The sequence below is a fragment of the Pezoporus wallicus genome, unplaced genomic scaffold (genome assembly GCF_028554395.1).
Source record: "Pezoporus wallicus isolate ANWC-B61680 ecotype Strahan unplaced genomic scaffold, APGP_CSIRO_Pwel_v1 contig_3817, whole genome shotgun sequence".
Classification (NCBI taxonomy): domain Eukaryota; kingdom Metazoa; phylum Chordata; class Aves; order Psittaciformes; family Psittacidae; genus Pezoporus; species Pezoporus wallicus.
In genome coordinates this window covers 12,418,651-12,436,806 of record NW_026635157.1, presented here as the reverse complement: position 1 = coordinate 12,436,806, position 18,156 = coordinate 12,418,651, and the positions used below count along the sequence as shown (strand labels likewise).

Sequence of the window (18,156 nt, the reverse complement as noted above, 5' to 3'; positions counted from 1 at the left end):
TGCAATAATTAAAAGCATTGATGGCTTGCCATCATTGGGCTCTTGGACCATCTCAGTTTGGACCATTTGTTGTGTTACCAGGGCTGTTCCGAGAGGAATATTTAAAACTTTTGAAGATAATAGCCACCTTACCTCCATCTTCAGGACTTTGAGAAATACCGGTCTGTGGAATATTTCCACTTCAGAACCAGAAACGCATTGATAGTTACCATTTATAATACATAATAGACTTTCTGGGGTGGACTGCTTTTATTATGCATAGCCTAGGCACTGCTTATGTATTTGTTGTAAGCAAGGTTTGTCACTGTAGGCAACACTTGTTTGATCAGTGAAATTCATCTACTTCTGTCCATTTTCTCATTTCAAGAAAAACATTCCAGATATTTGTTACACGCATTACTAGAGTGTTTAGTACCCTCTTAGTAACCTTTAAGTGATGAGAATCTTGTATTCTCATTCACCTCAGACTTCTTAGTGGCAATGAAGAGTTCAAGTTGTATACTGTTAAGTTTTTAAGAATTTTTCATTCTGAAATGTTTTATGGTTGTCCTGCTTTAAAAACAGGTCTTTGGGGAAGTCTGCATTCAAACACTACATTTGAGTGCTAGAGAAAAAATAAAAGGAAGAAACTCCAACTCCTTTGCCTGTTACTCTTTTGCACTAAACATGTTCAAATGGTATACAGCTTATCTGTGATTTGCTTTCTTCTAAAAAATATATTTGTGCTGACTAGGGAAGCATGGGTGGTGTGGGAAATAACTATATTAATATTGTTATGAGTTAAATCCCAGCAGCTGAATACATGTCCTGTGATTTTTCAGTTACTGAAGTTCTGATGACTTGCACATTGTTATTACATGTGTACCATTTCTTCACCCATGTGGCATATTCTGCCAAATGGCTTACTCCTTTTATTTTGGTATTATCCTTTTTGCATTTTTCTCCATTTTCTTTCAAGTCACTTATTTTCCCTGATGTATATTTATTTTGGAGAAATTTTTTATTGCGTTTCAGAGCTTCAGTTAAGTTGGTATATTATTTAGTTTTTCTTTTCCGATTTTTTTTCTGTTTCCATTTTACTTTTAACATCATATGTACATCCGTCATTTTCCCTGACAGTGACATACCAAAGGATCTTTGTCCTCTGTACAGGCCAGGAGAATGGGAAGACCTATCTTCTGAGAAAGACATCAATCCTTTCAGCAAGTTCAAATCCCTTAGCAAGGAAAAGAGGCAGCAGAATGGGGATCCATCCATTGCTTTGGGTGCCAAACAGATAAAGCCTTCAGATAAGGAGAAGTCTGCTGATTTTGAAGTTCTTCAGTCATCTGAGAGTACAAGCTCAATCAAGTCGAAGTCACTGAATTTTTCCAACAACATCACTGCCACTGAACGTTTGGAAAGGTTTGCTTTGGATCCATGTGCAAAGGAACCTTCTGGGGAAAAAAATGCTTCAGATATCAAAACCAAAGAAAAATCCCTTTTGGGAGAAGGAGAGGATGACTTCATTGAGCTGGAAAAGACGTCATCTCATGTGGATAGAGGGTTGGACAAGAAAGTCTCAGTAATGGAAAGCTTGCTGGCTGACCCCAGGGACTTGGGGAGAACTAAGCAGCAGGTAACCATACACACTACAGAAGGCCAGGAGCAATTGACAGTTGATTCCTTGGAAAAAAAGGACAGTGTTGAACCTAAAGCTGACTTAGACTTAGAGCTGTGTGAAAAGCAAGATGTTATTCCAGAAGTAAACAAATGTGTCAGTTCCCCAACAGGTAAGGTGGAGACTGCATTGGACACTAAGAAAGAGCTAGAGAAAGATAAACTTATTGAATTTTACCTCAATAAGGATGGGAATGAGTCTCAGTCATCTGAAGACTTACACAAGGCTGAAATCCAGAAAGGTGAAAACAATAAAGCAGTTGGCATAGACCTTACACTTAGCTGTTCAAAGTCCCAAGCTAATGAAGTCCATACAGTTAAAAGTATGGAGCTTGATTCCTGCTGTGTTGAAAGGAAAGCACCTTCATTAGAAAGCAGCTCAGCAGCAGCAGAGCAAAAGGATCTGAAAGAGTCTGTGGACTCTTCGTTAGTACCAGCTATAGACAAGACCTGTCAAGAAACACAGTTAGACAATCAATCAGAAATCAGACTGTGGCTGCTGCAGAAAATTCAAGTGCCAATTGAAGGTAGGTCTCTGGTTATCATTGTTTCCTCTGAGACTTGGACAGCATTCTGACGGTAACTTTTGAACTTATAGCCTTCTGCTCTGAAGTTCCTGTTTCTGTAATACCTGCTTCTTTTTTCTTTGACTCTTGCATATTTTATTTTTAATTATCTGCTATTTAGAGGAAAACAACCCTTTTGAATACTCTAAAGTTCTAGTTTGAGAAGTAGCTTGTGAGTATTTTCCATATTCAGTGATCTGTGTTTATATAATTTACCTCTGTTTACTGGCTTTAAGGAGAAAATGTCATTCAGTTACATTACTGGCAGGGACATTTCATAGCCTAGGAATTGTCACTCTGTATTGGTAAGTTTTATTGCTTCAGTGAATTCTGTCAGTTAATATCTGATAGTATCTGAAGTAGCAGTGTGTTGCTGTTATGGGGGGTACCAAAGTATTCTTGACACTAATTGCATCTGTGTAGTGTCTTTCATGCTATGGAAACCCTTAAAGAAGTGATAAATAGGAATATATGTAGAGTCTTACTGCCTGATCATTTTGTCCTAATTGGTTTTTGGATTATAATAAAAAAAATTCAGGCTGTTACTGGAAAGCATAAACAAAATAAGGTCTTGGTTTAGGTAATGTGTACACATATTGCTATTTCTGCTGCAGCCTGGTGCCTCTAAACACTAGTCCATCCTGGAGCACTGATGCTCATCTCCTGGTAGTTTAATGAACCAGTGGACATAACCCTCGATTCATATCAGCTGATGTGGGATAATTAGAATGGAAGTCTTAATTTTAAAATCAGTTGTTCTTAAAATTACTTTCCTGTTTTTTGGAAGAGTGTATATCTTGCTAAGTTGTGTTTGGTGATAGTTCCTGGGGGGGGGGAAGGCTGTGCGTGTACACTTAAAATGAAGGAGGCAACTTCAGTATAATTGAGGCTATTGTTTAAGAAGCAACTGTTTGTTGCACTAGCTGTCTAAGGAACTTAGACTGCTCTTTTGCTTGGCCCTGCATTGTGCAGACAAAAGGTGTTAGTGTAGCTGGCTAACTGTCGGAGTTAAGGAGCTGATCGGCTTTGTGTGCATGTGTGCCGGGTTACCCTTCAAGTTGAAGGGTTTCCTGAGCCCAGTCAAACACTTGCCTGCTTTGTGTGCCATTTGCACTCAGCCTGGTCGTTTTACTGTTATGATTTATCATATGCTATTCTGTACATAGCTGCACAGCTGAGAAGAATACAGGCTGTGAAGAAATTGGGATGGGCACAGTTTAGGATGAACAAGGATTTGCTTTTGCTACTGAATGATGTATCAGGTGTAATTCTGTGTATGGTGCCTCTGAGTATTCCTTTGTGCAAGATTATTAATCTTTGTGATAATGTTTTATCATCTGCAGTATTTGTACTTGCCTGTAAACAGCCCATTTCTTCTGTCTCTTATTTAGATATGCTTCCTTCAAAAGAGGAGAAGAGCAAGACTCCTCCAATGTTTCTGTGCATTAAAGTAGGCAAGCCTATGAGAAAGTCCTTTGCATCTCAGAGCACTGCTATGTCTCAACAGTACAGCAAAAAGATAAAGCAACCAGAGTACTGGTTTGCTGTTCCTCGGGAAAGGTAAGCTGGAGTGCCTAGCACAAGACTGTGTTTGTCTCTTAGTTTTGTTTTTTTTTTTAAATGTGTAGTGCTTCCTAGAATTGAATCTGACTTTTCCTACATGGTCCAAGGTGTGAAATGAAGCAAGGATGCTAAGATGAGGGGAGGGCTACCCTCATTTCATTGTATACCGGCGATAAAGCAGTATTTGTTGCTGGTTTAATATGGCTCCCAGTGGGGAGGAAGAAAGGATCAGGTGCCACTTGGAAGATGAAAAGAGGGGTATACGTGCAGCTAGCATACAATAAAAGCACCGAGGGGTAATCTGGGTTTTGGCTGTAGTCTGAGAAGGGAGGGAAAGGGAAAAAGGGGAGTAGTGGCAAGAGAGGCAAGGAATCCATTAGGGTGCCAGTCCTAAAACAATTGTTATTTCGTATGAGCAAAGGGCATCATCTGGAAAAGGGAAACACTCCCAGCTGAATGGGTGTGGCTGTGTCTGCCTTCAGGCCCATAAAAAAAAGGCACCTTCTTTCACAATAAAATCCATTAACATTTTATGTGCCTGTAGGTGTTTATAAATGCCTAAATAGTACTATAACAACAGCAACAACAAAGAGATTTATGTGATTTTTACACATAAATCACATGAGAATTTTCACTGGCAGTGAGGAATCAAATCCTTGGTCCCTCTGTTCCTAAAAGGCAGCTAAAGCAATTTTCTAGTGTTGATGAACCAAAACAGGGAAATCAGTGATCACACTTCTGGTAAATTAAATTCCAGGAAGGAAGAATCTGAACTGGAGATCCAGCTCAGAGGTGTCTCTTTTAAGATTCAGTAACTTTTTTTAATAGTTTTCCAGAATATTTAATTTTATTTTCAAATTTGTAGCATGTGTGTTGATTTAAGTGTTTATTTCCTGTATTTTAGAAATTAGTGTTTTGAACAGACCAGCAGGGAGGAGGACACAGGGAGGAGGAGGAGAAATTAAATCCAGCTGGAATGCGGCCATTGGGAGTGTAGCTGAAGATAGCTTTTGTTTTGCTTGCTATCTGCTGAACCAGTCCTTGGCTCCTTGGGGATTGCAAAAGGGCAGGTTCAGAAAATTCTAGGTTGAAGTGTGAGTAAATACTTAAAGGAGTTGGAGTGATGCTGTAACATAACACAAGGTCAGTTTATTGCTTTGGGGTAGTGTATCTAATGTTGAATAAAGCTGCTGAGCTGAAGAGAGATTGTCTCTGATCATTGCTCTATCTGTTAAGCATCTTACCACAAACTTGGAAAGAGACTTCTCAACTTGTTTTTACACAGGCAGAAATTTTCTGAATAGTGAGGGGACCCAACCCATATATAAACTGCGATATTGATTGGTTTTCAGTTTTTAGAATGTGGAAAAAGTAATTTCTGCAGTGGGATGTTTCAGCAGTGCTTGGCCATGCTGACTGAGAGGCCAGATCTTTGATGTCCTGGCTGCTGTTCAGATCATGATCAAAATTAGTGGTGAATGTAGCATGGGGTTGGGTCATTTTGGTGCTATTCATGCACACCTGTCTTAACACCACAGAGGTACATAAAAAATCATGTAGAACTTGGGACAAAAATTAAAAGCGAGACTCACTCCTTCATATTAATGCAAGACATGTCTTTGCTTAACAAGTCAGTGTCTTCACCAAACACTCTGATGCCTTCTCAAATCAAAATGCATCGATTCCTACCTGCCTGTGATGTTCTTGCACTGGTATTGCATAGTACAAAATTATCAGTGTTGCATCTTGACTGTGCCATGGACAGTAGAGCATTTGGGATTGATTTGCAATGTATTTTTGATACAATTTATCAGAATAATTTACTAAGTTTAAAAAAATCTGTAATGCAATTTATATTTATGTATGAAAATAACAAGATTACTATTCTTGTCTCATTGCCTGTAAAGCAGCATAAATGAAACACATTTTGTCCAGTGCAGTCATGGTATCTTGTGAAGCTTCTTAACCTTTCATTATAATTAGAAGAAACCCCTAAACCACACACAAATCCCCCAAAAACAAAACCCAAAACCAACCAAAAAACCAAAACCAAACCTGGACTGTGATTGTGAAGAAATTGGTGTGCATGTCTGTAACCACTGTGTAAGTTAAATCTTCCTTTGTTTCATATTTAATTACAGTTACATTTTTCCATGATCTCTTAGTGTTTCTGTCATTAGTTGTGAAAATGGCCCTATTTTGAGCCTGGGCTCTGTAGCCCACTGCTCCCAGCAGAGCTGTTCTTGCAGACTGCTACTGCTTTCCGGGCCTCGGCAGGCTGCAGGATGGCTGCACTTGGGTGGAGATGTACTTGCATGGAAGCCTCTGGAAACATTATTAATACTGAGATTAGGGTGATAATCTAGAAAAGCTGCCAGTAAGTCTTATCTGCCTTTTGCGACTGTTGTAGGTCATCTCTCTTCCTACATGCCTTCCCGGGTGCTGAGTGTCCAGGCATGCATGGCCCCATGACTTGCACAGCACGGCTGAGTTAATCAGTGACTAATGAGCTGCTTTGTGCTGCCTGCTTGATCACAGTGGTGCTCACCTTAGCACGTAATGGGGGTGGTGGGCATCTGGAGCTGCCTTATATACAGATTACTGTGTGTAGGGCAGCTTCGTGTCAGGTTCAGCGAAGCAGAGAGGACACTAATAGGTTGATTCTTTTGCTGAGAAGTTTTGCAATGGGAATAGCTTATAGTATTAGAAGGTAAGTCTGTGTGTGCTCTTACTGTGTGGATTTACATTTAAATGGTCTGTAGATTTTCCACCCTAGTGTATTTTGAGTGGTAGTAGATCAGTAATTATGTCACACATGTGTCCTCAAGGTCTTGCAGAAGTAAATGCCTTACACTAGGGACAGAGATAATAATGTAGAATTTCTTTGTTTATAAGGGTATGTCCTAACAAATAATTTCCTCATTTTAGCATTGACTAGTTCTCAGTCAAGAAGTAAATCTCATTGATTATCTATAGTACAAATTTGGCAGATGGGTTTGGTTTATGAATATATAATTTGCATCAATGTTGATATAAAAGATACTGCACCAAGTTCATGCTGCTGAGAGGGCATCTGCTTTTTAGGAAGTTTATTTTTTGAGAGAAGGCAGATTTTCAATGAGGAAAAGTAGCAGGGGTTGCTTCTCTTTTTCAGTCTTTGCTTCCTGCCCCAGTGATACTTTGGGGGTTTTGGTTTGTTGGTGGTTTGGGGTACTGGGTGAGTTTTGGTTTATTTTTGTTACTGTTCCTGTGGGTTTCCTTTTGTAGAGCAAGTTGTTGTTTGGTTGTGACTCCTGTTAGTATCTAGTGTGTAACACCCTGTAGTTGATAGGGTTGAAGCTGAGATCTGGAACAACTTGGAGCACAGCTAGCTGGAGTGAATACCTGTGTGATGCTTCCATGCACTTCGGTAGGACTTTGCATAAAGGGACAATAACGAAGATTGTCCTGGGGCAGAAGCATCAGTTTTCCATACTTCTGTTAATGGAATGGAATAGGTAGCAAAAAGCTTAGACTCCTTTTGAATTAGCCTTTTACAAACAGAGTACTTGTGGAATCCTGATAAATAAGGTATCTAACTATAGAGGTGAAAACTTTGAAAACCCATTTGTATCTATAGCTTAATATATTACAGCTCATACAAGTTTGGTTAAGCTCATATAAGCATATGAGGGCTTATGATACCTTAACCTTCTTAAGATTCATGAATGATCATCATCTAGTCAGGCATGTTTGTAACAAAGTCGTAGGACTCCTGATTTAATTCCTGTTTCTAGGCCAGGAGCTGTGTTTGGACATTGAGCCTTTGTATATTTATCACAGGACGCACACAACCCCACTCCCCACCCCCCCGACGCAAATGTAAAGTAGCACACCCCCACCCCCCTGACTTGTGACTGACCTGGAGATGAAAACTGGTTTGCCTCTTCCCTCAAAGAAGTCAGATATTGTTGCTCATCAACAGAAATGGTTGTGGTGATGATGTCAGTTTGGGACCTCCTAAATTAAAGTCTTTTAGAAGAATAAGAATTTACTATTTCCCCTCAAGAATCAACTGTAACTTGACAAAAGTTGTCTCGTGTACTTTATCAATAATTGTTTTTGCTCTTTTCAATGCACTATATACCTACTTTAATTTTCCTGGCTTCCAGTCCCTGGTTTTGGTTGTATCTGTATTATTTCCTGTTACTGTAGGCTATTACAGGGTATTGCTTCTGTAAGCTATTACAGGGTATTGCTCCTGTAAGCTAAACAATTCTTTTTGCCTCTTGCTGTATGCCAGTTGGGTTTGCATCTCTAAGCTGAAGATGATGAGATGACTTGGGAATGGTGCACCAGAGATGGGCAGAGTGTTCCAGCACACCAAAGTGTCAGCTACCAAACTAAACACAATCTCATTCCTTCCCCTGAATGTTACCTTCTTGGTACATTCAGGAATTGCACTAAGTATTGTCATCAGCATGCTGGTGCAGAGCTCCTGCTCCAAAATTCAGAGCTGTTATCCCATGCCTTGAGGGTCTTCCTGCCAAGGGTAGAGTCCCATCCTGCAAGAACAGCCTCTGCTCAGTGTTCTTCAGTGTGTGCTCCTCTGTTTGGATATGTTCACACACACGACTGATTGTGCCCAGTTTACTAAGCAATGCAGTGGAATAAATACTCCTCAAAATCAGTGTTACACTGATTTTATCACTTTGTTGTCATGATATTTATGTCATGTTTTTTACTCTCCAGAATTAGTTTTCTACTGAATGTATATCATTCACTATAAACCTTTTTTTTTCTCTATTTGTTTTGTGGCATCTGTGTGTGTGATAACTGTGAACATTTTTGTGAGCATATTCACTTTCCTTTTAATTTGGCTACAGCTGGAGGGGGAATCTCTCTTGAATCAGTTCTCCATTTTTCGATTTGTATCTCCTAGGTTGCTTTTTGTGTTTTCTTTTTATTTTAAAAAGTTTTCTATTACCATCTTTTCATCTTGACTGCTTTATTTCTGGAGTGATTAACTGTAAGTGTCTGAAGTTGTTCCTTTCCAAGTACTTTCTGTTTTACTGATGTTCCTCTGTTAGTGCACGACACACTAATAAACCTGATCACCAAAACAACTATTGAGTTCTAGGTTAAGTTTCCTCACAGCTGTCAAGTTGACTGTAAGAGAGTTCCTCAAGCAGTGGGCTTTCAATTTAAAAATTGTCTCCAATTTTTTCCATTTTGTAGCTTGAAAACACCACCATAGCATAATGTTACAATTTTATTAACAGAGCAGGGATGCTCTGCATCCCCTTTGAGAATGACCTCACTTCTACAGTCACCTATTTCTCATTTTATGCTGCTGCTTTGTAAAGCTGGAGGGTCTGGATTTATTTAGCATCTGTCTGTTGTAGAGGAAAACTTAGTTATGGACTGCTTAAATAAACTGAGCATATGCAGGTCAGTGGGACCTGCCAGGAAATATTCTGAGTGTACAGAGGAAGTTGGTTGATGTTATTGCAAGGCTGCTTTCTATCACCTTTTGAAAGGTTATGATCACTGGGAGATGTCCTTAATAATTGGAGAGACAAATGCTGCAACCATCTTCAGAAAAATTGAGGAGGCTCTGGGGGCACAGGGCAGTCAGCTTCACCTCAGTCCTTGGAAGATCATGAAGCAAGTCCTTTTCCAAGCACATGGAGGGCAAGAAGTGATCCGGAACAGCTAGAGAAGATTTACCAAAGGAAAATCATTTTCCTATGAGCCAAATAAGTTTTCTATTTAAGATGGCCAGTTCTGTGAACAAGGAGAGAGTAGAGGATTGGTGTTTTACTATGACCTTAGTAAGGCTTTCAACACAATCGCTCATAATATCCTTAGAGCCAAATTGGAAAGATTTGACTTAGACAGGTAGACTACCAAGTGGATGAAAAACTGACTGGACCACTGGGCTCAAAGGTTGATAGCTAGTCTGAGTGGCAGCCAGGTGCAAGTGGTATTCCTTGAGGACTGATACTTTTTAATGCCTTCATTGGTGACATGGACATAGTGACAAGACTGCACCGTTGTCATTTTGGGGGATGCCAGCAAATATGGGGAGTGTTCATACATTGGAGGGCAGGGCTGCTGTTCTGGGGGACATCAGCAAGGTGGAATGGGCTGACAGAAGCATCAGGAAGTTCAGAAAAGGCAAATGCCAGCTTGTGCACCTGGAATGGAGCAGAGCATCTGGTGAATAATGAGAAAAATCCAGTGTCACACATACTTACTGTCTTTCTATCTGCCCTCTTTAGTTGGGGTTTGATTTTTTTTTTTTTTTTTTTCTGGCATTTCAACTTCTTGTGCAGTAGATTGTATTCCTATTTGAAATTGCATGTGTTCTTTTTAATTTTAATATACTACATAAATTCCTTCTGCAGAGATTGTTTCACTGTTATGGATGCTGTCAAAGAACATCTCATGAAAGACAATTATAGAGAGCTGACTACATTTACGGAAGTGCATACACTGCTGGTACTATATCATTAGCAAAGCTGTCAGTAACTGCTCTTTTTCATAATGCTAACAGAATGAAGAATTGTTTTGTGGTTAGTCTGTCTAACTTTTAGAGATGTGGTGTAGGCTACTGGTGATATGGCTTATTTTATGCAGGAGGTCAAACTAAATAAGTGAAGTGAGTTTTAATGGACTTGGCTTTTGTGAGTATGACCTAATACCAATCAGTTTGACTTCTTAATACAAATTGTATGGGGCTGGACAGGCCACTCGGTTTTACCATGATGCTTTGGCTGTGTGTATAGCAAAGGGGGAAGAAAAATACATTGTGGAGTGAAAGCAGAGAAACCTTGAAGTGCTTTAGGCTGCCAGGTGGAAGGAGCTGTTGCATTTTGTGGTGTATGAGGGTGGAAGTCCACAGGTATCCCGTTTGTATAGTTGTCCCTTCTTTTGTCATTGGGCAAAACTTCTGTACTACATGATAGTGCTGTGTTCATGGACCACTGAACAACAGTTGTCTCCTCTTTTCTTTATAGGGTGGATCACCTGTACACATTTTTTGTTCAGTGGTCACCAGAAATATATGGGAAAGATGCCAAAGAGCAAGGTTTTGTTGTGGTAGAAAAGGAGGAGCTTGATATGATAGACAATTTCTTCAGTGAACCCACTACTAAAAGCTGGGAGGTGAGTGCTTTCTGCCTTTACATGAAGCATGTGCATATCAAGTGTGCATCCTCTAAGAATCTAGGCAATTGTTCTTTTGATGATGTTTATGGCATTTATAATGCTTGCTGCTTCATCTAGAAGTCTCCTCAATGCTTCTGTCTCACAAATGTACTTGTATTCCTTCAGACTTCCTTTCTTCTCTCCTGAGAAATAGCAGGCAAATAACTGGGAGCTCTCTGGGGTCAAACCAGCTGAAATTGTGTAAATGTTTTGGTTGTGTGATGTTCGCCTTCTGCAAAACTATACAGGTGTTATGTTGTCAGTGTTGCTGAATTCATGCTTACATGTGCTACAAGCAAAATCTCAAAAATGTATATGTACACATAAACACCAACGCAGAGATCTATGTGCTGGTTGGAATGGATTGGTATGTGGCGATGTGCCAGACCCTTGCTTCTCAGGTGCACACAGCAATACCATTTGAATGTTGGTTGTAGGATGGATAAATTTTATCCTCGGACTTCGGCTTTTTCGTATGGGGGCTTTTGCAATCTGTTTTAACTAGTTGGCAGGCCTATGTTTATCTGTCTGTCTCTTGAGCATACAAAGCCTAGTTTCTAAGGCAAATAAGCTTGCACACATTTTTTTAATGATTGCTTCTGAATGCTGAAGCACTAGCTGTGCTAAGGATTATGGGATAAATTTAAAAAAGAAAAGGTAAATCCCAAAGTGGGAATTCTCTTGATGATGAATTAAAAAAAAGTCTTAAACATAAACTTCTTTTTAAGGTTCTACTACTTTTTTTTTTTTTTTTTAAGAATTTCTATCTTCAAGGTGTGTTGTCCCATTCAAAATCAGAGCTTGGGCTTGTCATTTAAAATGTAGCAGCATCACCTCTAATCCTAAGTAGCTGTTATTTTGTTATTTTACAGTTCTGTATTTTCTTAATGCTGGTGTTTTGTGAACTGCAAGATGGAAAAAATGAGTCTTCCTTGTTGGGCACAGAGCTGAGTGTAGTCATATACTGCACTTCCTTGTTTTGCTCAGAGCTGCATGCAGTCATATACTGCACTAGATTTCACTGTTCGGTCTTAATTTCATTCCACTTTCTTAAAGCCAAAATGAAAGCTAGTGTTCAAAAGAACAGAGCTGGGAGAATTCTGGGCACCCTGGGAGCTTGTCTCTCATTGTTTTATTCAAATATGTACTGGGAGAAGTATTTTATGGAAACTGCTTCTAAAGGCGTGTCTCTTTTATTTGTGAGATATTCAGGCTTTACAAATTTAAAGTAGGTCCTGCTAGGAAATCCTTATCGAAGTCCAAATTTGGGCATGCTTACTGTGGAAGTTTCATTCTTCCTTGCGGGGAAACAGAAAGTGTGATTGTAGACAAGCATATAAGCAATTTTATCACAGTGTGCCATTGGCAGTAGCCATCTGTCATGCTTGTGGGCAAGAGCTCTTACCATTAGAGCAGGGAAGTGTAGTGGATACTGCAAAATAACCTGTTAGATGATTAAACGGAAACAAATGCCTTTGAATATTCAAATTTTTTACTATGCCAGACCTGACCAGGAGGAACCTTTTGTGGAGGTATGTTGAACTGTGTCCCTCTTTGAACAGCCTGGATCTGTTATAGCACTTCTGCCCTAGTAAAAAGTGTGTTTTGTACTGAGATGAATTTTAACAGGGTATTCCCACCCCAGGTAGCTTGCTTTCTCAGTCCCATAAAATCTTTAAGGGATTTTGTAGATCCAGTTTCTGTAGTAGTTGATTTTTGATTTTTTATTTTTTTAATCTGTCTCTCATTTTGTGTAGCCTGTAAATACCTGATCTTGCAGGTACCTCTTTTTGCAGTTTTTGACTTTGAACTTCATTCAAATGTGTGTTTCGGTTACGGACTGAGCCAGGTACCCGTGCAGTGAAGAGGGGGACTTGACTGTCTTTGGAGTCAATTTCTATTCACAGCTCCGTTAATACATTTCCTGTGGTTGCCTGTGGCTGTAAGTTTCGTTGTATTTTGCTACAGATACCTATTGCTGGTTCATTTACTGTAATACTTCACCACTACCACTGTTCCCCCTGGGGTAAACTATTCCTAGAAAATAAACTTTGAAAGCTGGATACTTTTAATTTAAGAAGAAAAAAGGTGATCATTAACCAAAAAAAAAAAAAAAAAGTAAAAAAAAATAATGGCCTGGGAGATGAGGTGGGAAGGCAGGCTATTCAGGAGGCAGAAAAAGAACAAGGATAAAACCAGAAAGACCATTTTCCTTTAACAGTTTGTTGCTTTAAAAAAAAAAAATTAATTTTGCAGTGCAAACTTTCCTGAAATTGGCCATGGGAAAATTTTCCAGCACAGGATTTTCTGCAGTCCTGAGAAGACCCAGGACTAGATCCCGCTGAGCCTGGGCTGCAGGAGCAGGATGCAGCTATACAGCTCTTGCAGTATCACTGTCAGGAATACCTGTCCTGCCTTGGGTGTACAGGGGCACCTAACAACATCGCTTTTGCAGGCTGGAGTTTGTCCTGTGGTCCTGCCCTCTTCTCTTTTCCTAACCTCACAGTGTGTGTTGGGGTGCCAGTGCGTGGGTCCTGCTTGGGGCAGCTGCAGACACATCTTGAGGTTCCTGCTCCAAGATAAGACCTGTGGTGGTATGCTCATGGAAGGATGGCAGTTTAAGGTTTCCCGTTTGGTTTGTATTTAGGCCTCCTTGTTTCACCTTTTCTTTCTCCTCAGCCCCATCTCTGAGCTCTTGCTGTTGCTTCTTGCTTGTTTGGTGACACCAAGCCCCAGGTAAAGACCTGCTGTTGAGCACAGTGGGCCTCATTTCACCTCCCACTGCTGTGCAGAGCTGAGGCTCCTATCACTCGCTAAGCACCCCGAGCTGCTGCACTGGAGCAGCTTTCCAGCTGTGCCAGGTGATTCTGTCTGCCAGCCAGGAGGCTGAGTACCCCAGCAGCAGCTTGTTGGAAGCCACAACACCCAGACTGCTGCCATTGAAGGGTGAGGCAGCTCCCTCCCCTCTGCAGTCAGCTCTGGGCATCGTGGATGCTTCCAGCCTGGGATCTCCTGCCCCATGCCATGTTTGGGCTCCTGAATGCTGCCTGTGCCACACGTGGTTCAGAGTTTGACCCCTGTCTCTCTCGGCACCTTATAGGCTGCCAAATTCTTTTATAGACGATCTTTAAATGTATGGACTTGCATCATCATTTTGTACGCAGCTTTATGGGAAAAGGTAGTGTGGCTTACCTGTAGTTGCTGGAGAGAAGGCTGTGCTTTGTTTTAAAGTATTAAATGTAAACCTGATGTTGGAAATACTTATATGGACTCACCTTTTAAAATACTACAATGAAGTATGAAGTCTTTATGACGTCTTAGGCAAAGGAATAAACAGAAGTTCCCTGAGAGCTGTTTGATCATTCTCAACTAAGAATGTATTTTATAAAGACCCTGACTCTCAGAATGAGTATTTTCAAGAACTTATGTAAAGCGGATGCTCAAAATCATCTTACTTAGTACATTTCCTACAAGAAAGAACTCAAAATACCTGTTCGAGTTGATTTACATTTTTACTTCTTTGCTATATTAATTTTGTTTAAATTTGTGAACACAAAACCATGTCTGAGTCAGTAAAGAAAACCAGGAAAAAGCTGCTGTTTAAATAAAAAAGTGAAATTTTAAATTTTCTTATGTTCTCATGAATTAGCACCTGAGAAAATAATTGATGTACTTAACTAGCTGCATGAGAGAAATCAAAGAAGCTTCTGTGTCCTCCTCATTTAGACTACCATAAGACATCTAGTTCAGATGTGTGTATTGTGTCTTGGAAGAAGTAGGTGCACTTGATAGCCTTCTGACTGGTACCAGTTATGTCTGAGGCTGAACACATGATGTCACCTTGTTACTACAATGTTTATTAAACCCAAAGAACTCTACAGCTCTGGGAGGTCACCAGGGTGTGAAGAAATCCTGTCCGTGCTGTCTTGAAGACGCCTTGCCAATTAAGATTTTCCCCATTTGGTTAACACTGCCTGCTCTTGATATAATCATTCCATACAGTGGTTTTGCTCCACACAGTGTGACAGCTGAGGAGTATGTTGCTTAAAGTTAACTTGCTTCAACAGAGGATTGACAGTGTAAGAGCTATGCTTTAGGTTGGACACTTGTTCTTTTGCTTCAGATCATTACTGTAGAAGAAGCCAAACGACGAAAAAGCATTTGCAGTAACTATGAAGAAGAAGATGATGATACTTTGCCTGTCTTAAAGCATCACAGTGCTCTTCTGGAGAATATGCACATAGAGCAGGTATGGCTAGAAACACTTCAAAGTGTCCTTGTTAGCTATGGTGCTGTCCCTGCTAAGTGTGGGACATTCTGCCTCCCGGAGGCAATACCAGTGCTTTTTAAGAGTTCGTAAAGTGCTTAGTATGTTGGAGTGCCATTGTGCAAGGTCCTGTTTGCTGCAGCACTGGCTTACCTGGAAAGCTCAGTATTATGTTTTGCAGCTCTGGAGTTTGATTTGCGTTATTGAGGACTGGCAAGTGTTTCAGTGCTCAGAGAGGGGGTGCTAGTTTTCAAGGCTGTCAAAGGCTATGTGAATGCAGGCAGCTGGGCTCGGAGTGCACGGCCGTATACATGTGGTAGCGTGAAGCTGCTGGCATCAGCTGTCCCCTTGACAGCTGTATTTTGGTTCAGAGCTCCTGCAGAAAGGGATTAGTTTGGGTACCTCCTGTGACCCAGCCTCTTGAATATGTAACTGTTTCTCCCCATTCATTGTCCAGCTTGCCCGAAGCCTGCCTGCGCGAGTGCAGGGATATCCGTGGCGGCTTGTGTACAGTACACTGGAACACGGGACTAGCCTGAAGACTCTGTACCGTAAATCGTCATCTCTGGATAGTCCAGTTCTCCTTGTCATCAAGGATATGGACAACCAGGTAAGGAGTGCTTGTTCTAAGGGATTTGGGCTGAAATGGCAACATTATGAAAAGTGATCAATATGAAGTGCTAGTCATACTGTGAAATGACATCATACGTCATACATCAAACATCAAAATAAGGCATTGGTGTTTTTTGTTTTCCACTGCTCAAACTAAACGTACAGGCAGGAAAGTATATGAATACAGTAATAGACATACACATCCCACCAGCTTCATAATTGCTGTGAGTGCTTATTTTAATAGTGCCTATGGCAGTATCTTCTTTAGGTATCTCAGGTAACAAGCTGTAACGAATAATGCCTCTGTGGAGGTCTAGTACTTCAGTAGGTCCTAGAGTTGGCATTCCTGTTGCTGTTGTTGTCATCTGGCTTTTAACTTGCAGGATACAGAAGATTTGCTCCTCTGATGTACTTTACTAGTTGGTTCTCTTAACAGGAAACACCAGCTCAGTTGTTCTTTAGAAAGTAGTTTGAAATGTTTGGCGATTGTTCTCTCGAATTTTGCACTGTCCTCAAAAGTAGTTTAACCATTTTATTCTGACAGATATTTGGAGCGTATGCTACGCAACCCTTCAGGTTTAGTGACCATTACTATGGTACTGGTGAAACATTCCTCTACACATTCAGTCCACATTTCAAGGTAAGTGGGTGTTCACTTTCCTGAGGAAGATTTTTGGAATCCAGTTCTGAAGCACTTAGGAGATTTTTATGAAGACGGCATATTTGAGCTTAGAAGATGTGCCAGCTGTTAATGGCTGCAGTTGATGACTCATTGCTTCAATGCAGCGCTTTATGCAGAAGCAGCTGTAATTATCTGAAGTGCCAAGAGGACAGTCTGGATGGAAGGGCGAGGAGAGGATTTTAAGTGGATTGAAGGGGGAAGCAGGGAGGAGTGAAGAGTGGACTGCCAAAGACTCACCTTACAGAATCATAGATCTGGTTGGGTTGGAAGGGACCTTCGAGGGTCATCTACTCCAACCCCCCTGCAATGAGCAGGATCATCTTCAACCAGATCAGGTTGCCCAGAACCACATCCAGCTTGACCTTGGAAGGCAGTGATATCAAGTATAGGGTATAATTTCACACATGCTTAAGATCACAGTGATGACAAAACAGAGATCAGAGTGCTGCTGAAATACCTCTTAATTTTTCAATAATTAAGAAATTATTGAACAGCTTATGCATTTTTCAGTACTGAACACATTGTTCCTTTTTAACAGAATACATGTTGATTTAGAGATGCAAGCAGAATTTCAAAAAGGATTAGGGTGCCTTGTTTATAGTTTTAAATATGTGTAGCAAGGGGCGTTGGAACTAGATGATCTTAGGGTCCTTTCCAACCCTAACTGTTCTATGATTGTTCCTTTACTTTCTACCTATTACCTCTTCCTCTCCCTTTAAGTACAAATAAAATAAAATATGACCACACCAAAAAATACATGTTAAGAGTTGGTCCCCAGGAGTTCTAGAGTACAAGAACCCTCACAGTCCAAACATACATTTATTCCCTCTTCTCTCCCCCGCCTTAGGTATTCAGATGGAGTGGGGAGAACACCTACTTCATCAATGGAGACACCAGCTCTCTGGAGCTCGGAGGTGGAGGGTGAGCAAATGGTTTTCCAATTCTGTACCTAACTTTTTTAATGAGAATAGGGACAGTGGTAGTTGCAAGAAAAACTAATCGGTAAAATGGTTGAACTTAACTTTTAGTACACTGTTTAGAGCATATCTCACCAGTCTGATTTCTGTTACATATGCTCACCAGTCTGATTTCTGTTACAAAACCAAAGGAATTTCCATTGCTTAAAGAAAGTGACTGATGTTAGTGAGTAGAGTTTGTTGTGTTTTGGGGTTTTGTTAGAAGAAAAAAACCCAGATGTTTTGGTAAGATACATGTCTCATTGCTGAAGAGGTTTGTCACCACAGGACATCTGGGCATTGTTTGCATCGGGAGTGTATAAACACCCCTCCTCCTTCTCCTAAAGCAGATGGGGCTGAAGAGCTGGGGAAGGGATCCTTGTGTCCACATCCCAGTCTTGGCCATAGCTACAGCTGGTGGATTCGAATAGCTGAATGGTACGAGGGGCTGTAGGCATAGACTCAGTCCTGCCCTCTGCACTGCTCATTGGTGCAAACAAGAGAGGGGCTGCTCTATGAGCTTCTTGACAAGTGTTTTGCTAAGACTCAGGTCTTCACAATCGGTCTAAGAGCTCTTCAGAATTACATAGATTTTTCCATATCGCTTCTCTGGTGGTTTCTACAGCTTCTGGTATTTTTACTATCATATATATATAACCC

At 40.6% G+C, this 18,156-nt stretch overlaps 1 protein-coding gene across 5 annotated transcripts in view; it reads left to right on the top strand.

The window, feature by feature from the left end:
• NCOA7 (nuclear receptor coactivator 7) overlaps positions 1-18,156 on the top strand; it is an 83,627-nt gene that overhangs the window by 63,208 nt on the left and 2,263 nt on the right. For 2 of the 5 annotated variants that reach the window (XM_057409229.1, XM_057409210.1), the window contains 7 exons: positions 1,120-2,186; positions 3,617-3,785; positions 10,790-10,937; positions 15,103-15,228; positions 15,704-15,856; positions 16,403-16,498; positions 17,388-17,461. In XM_057409229.1, coding sequence (XP_057265212.1) covers positions 1,120-2,186; positions 3,617-3,785; positions 10,790-10,937; positions 15,103-15,228; positions 15,704-15,856; positions 16,403-16,498; positions 17,388-17,461 — 1,833 coding nt within the window. Of the gene's footprint in view, positions 1-1,119; positions 2,187-3,616; positions 3,786-10,789; positions 10,938-12,284; positions 12,512-15,102; positions 15,229-15,703; positions 15,857-16,402; positions 16,499-17,387; positions 17,462-18,156 lie in introns of those variants that run through there. The other 3 variants (XM_057409219.1, XM_057409234.1, XM_057409240.1) reach the window with 3 other exon arrangements.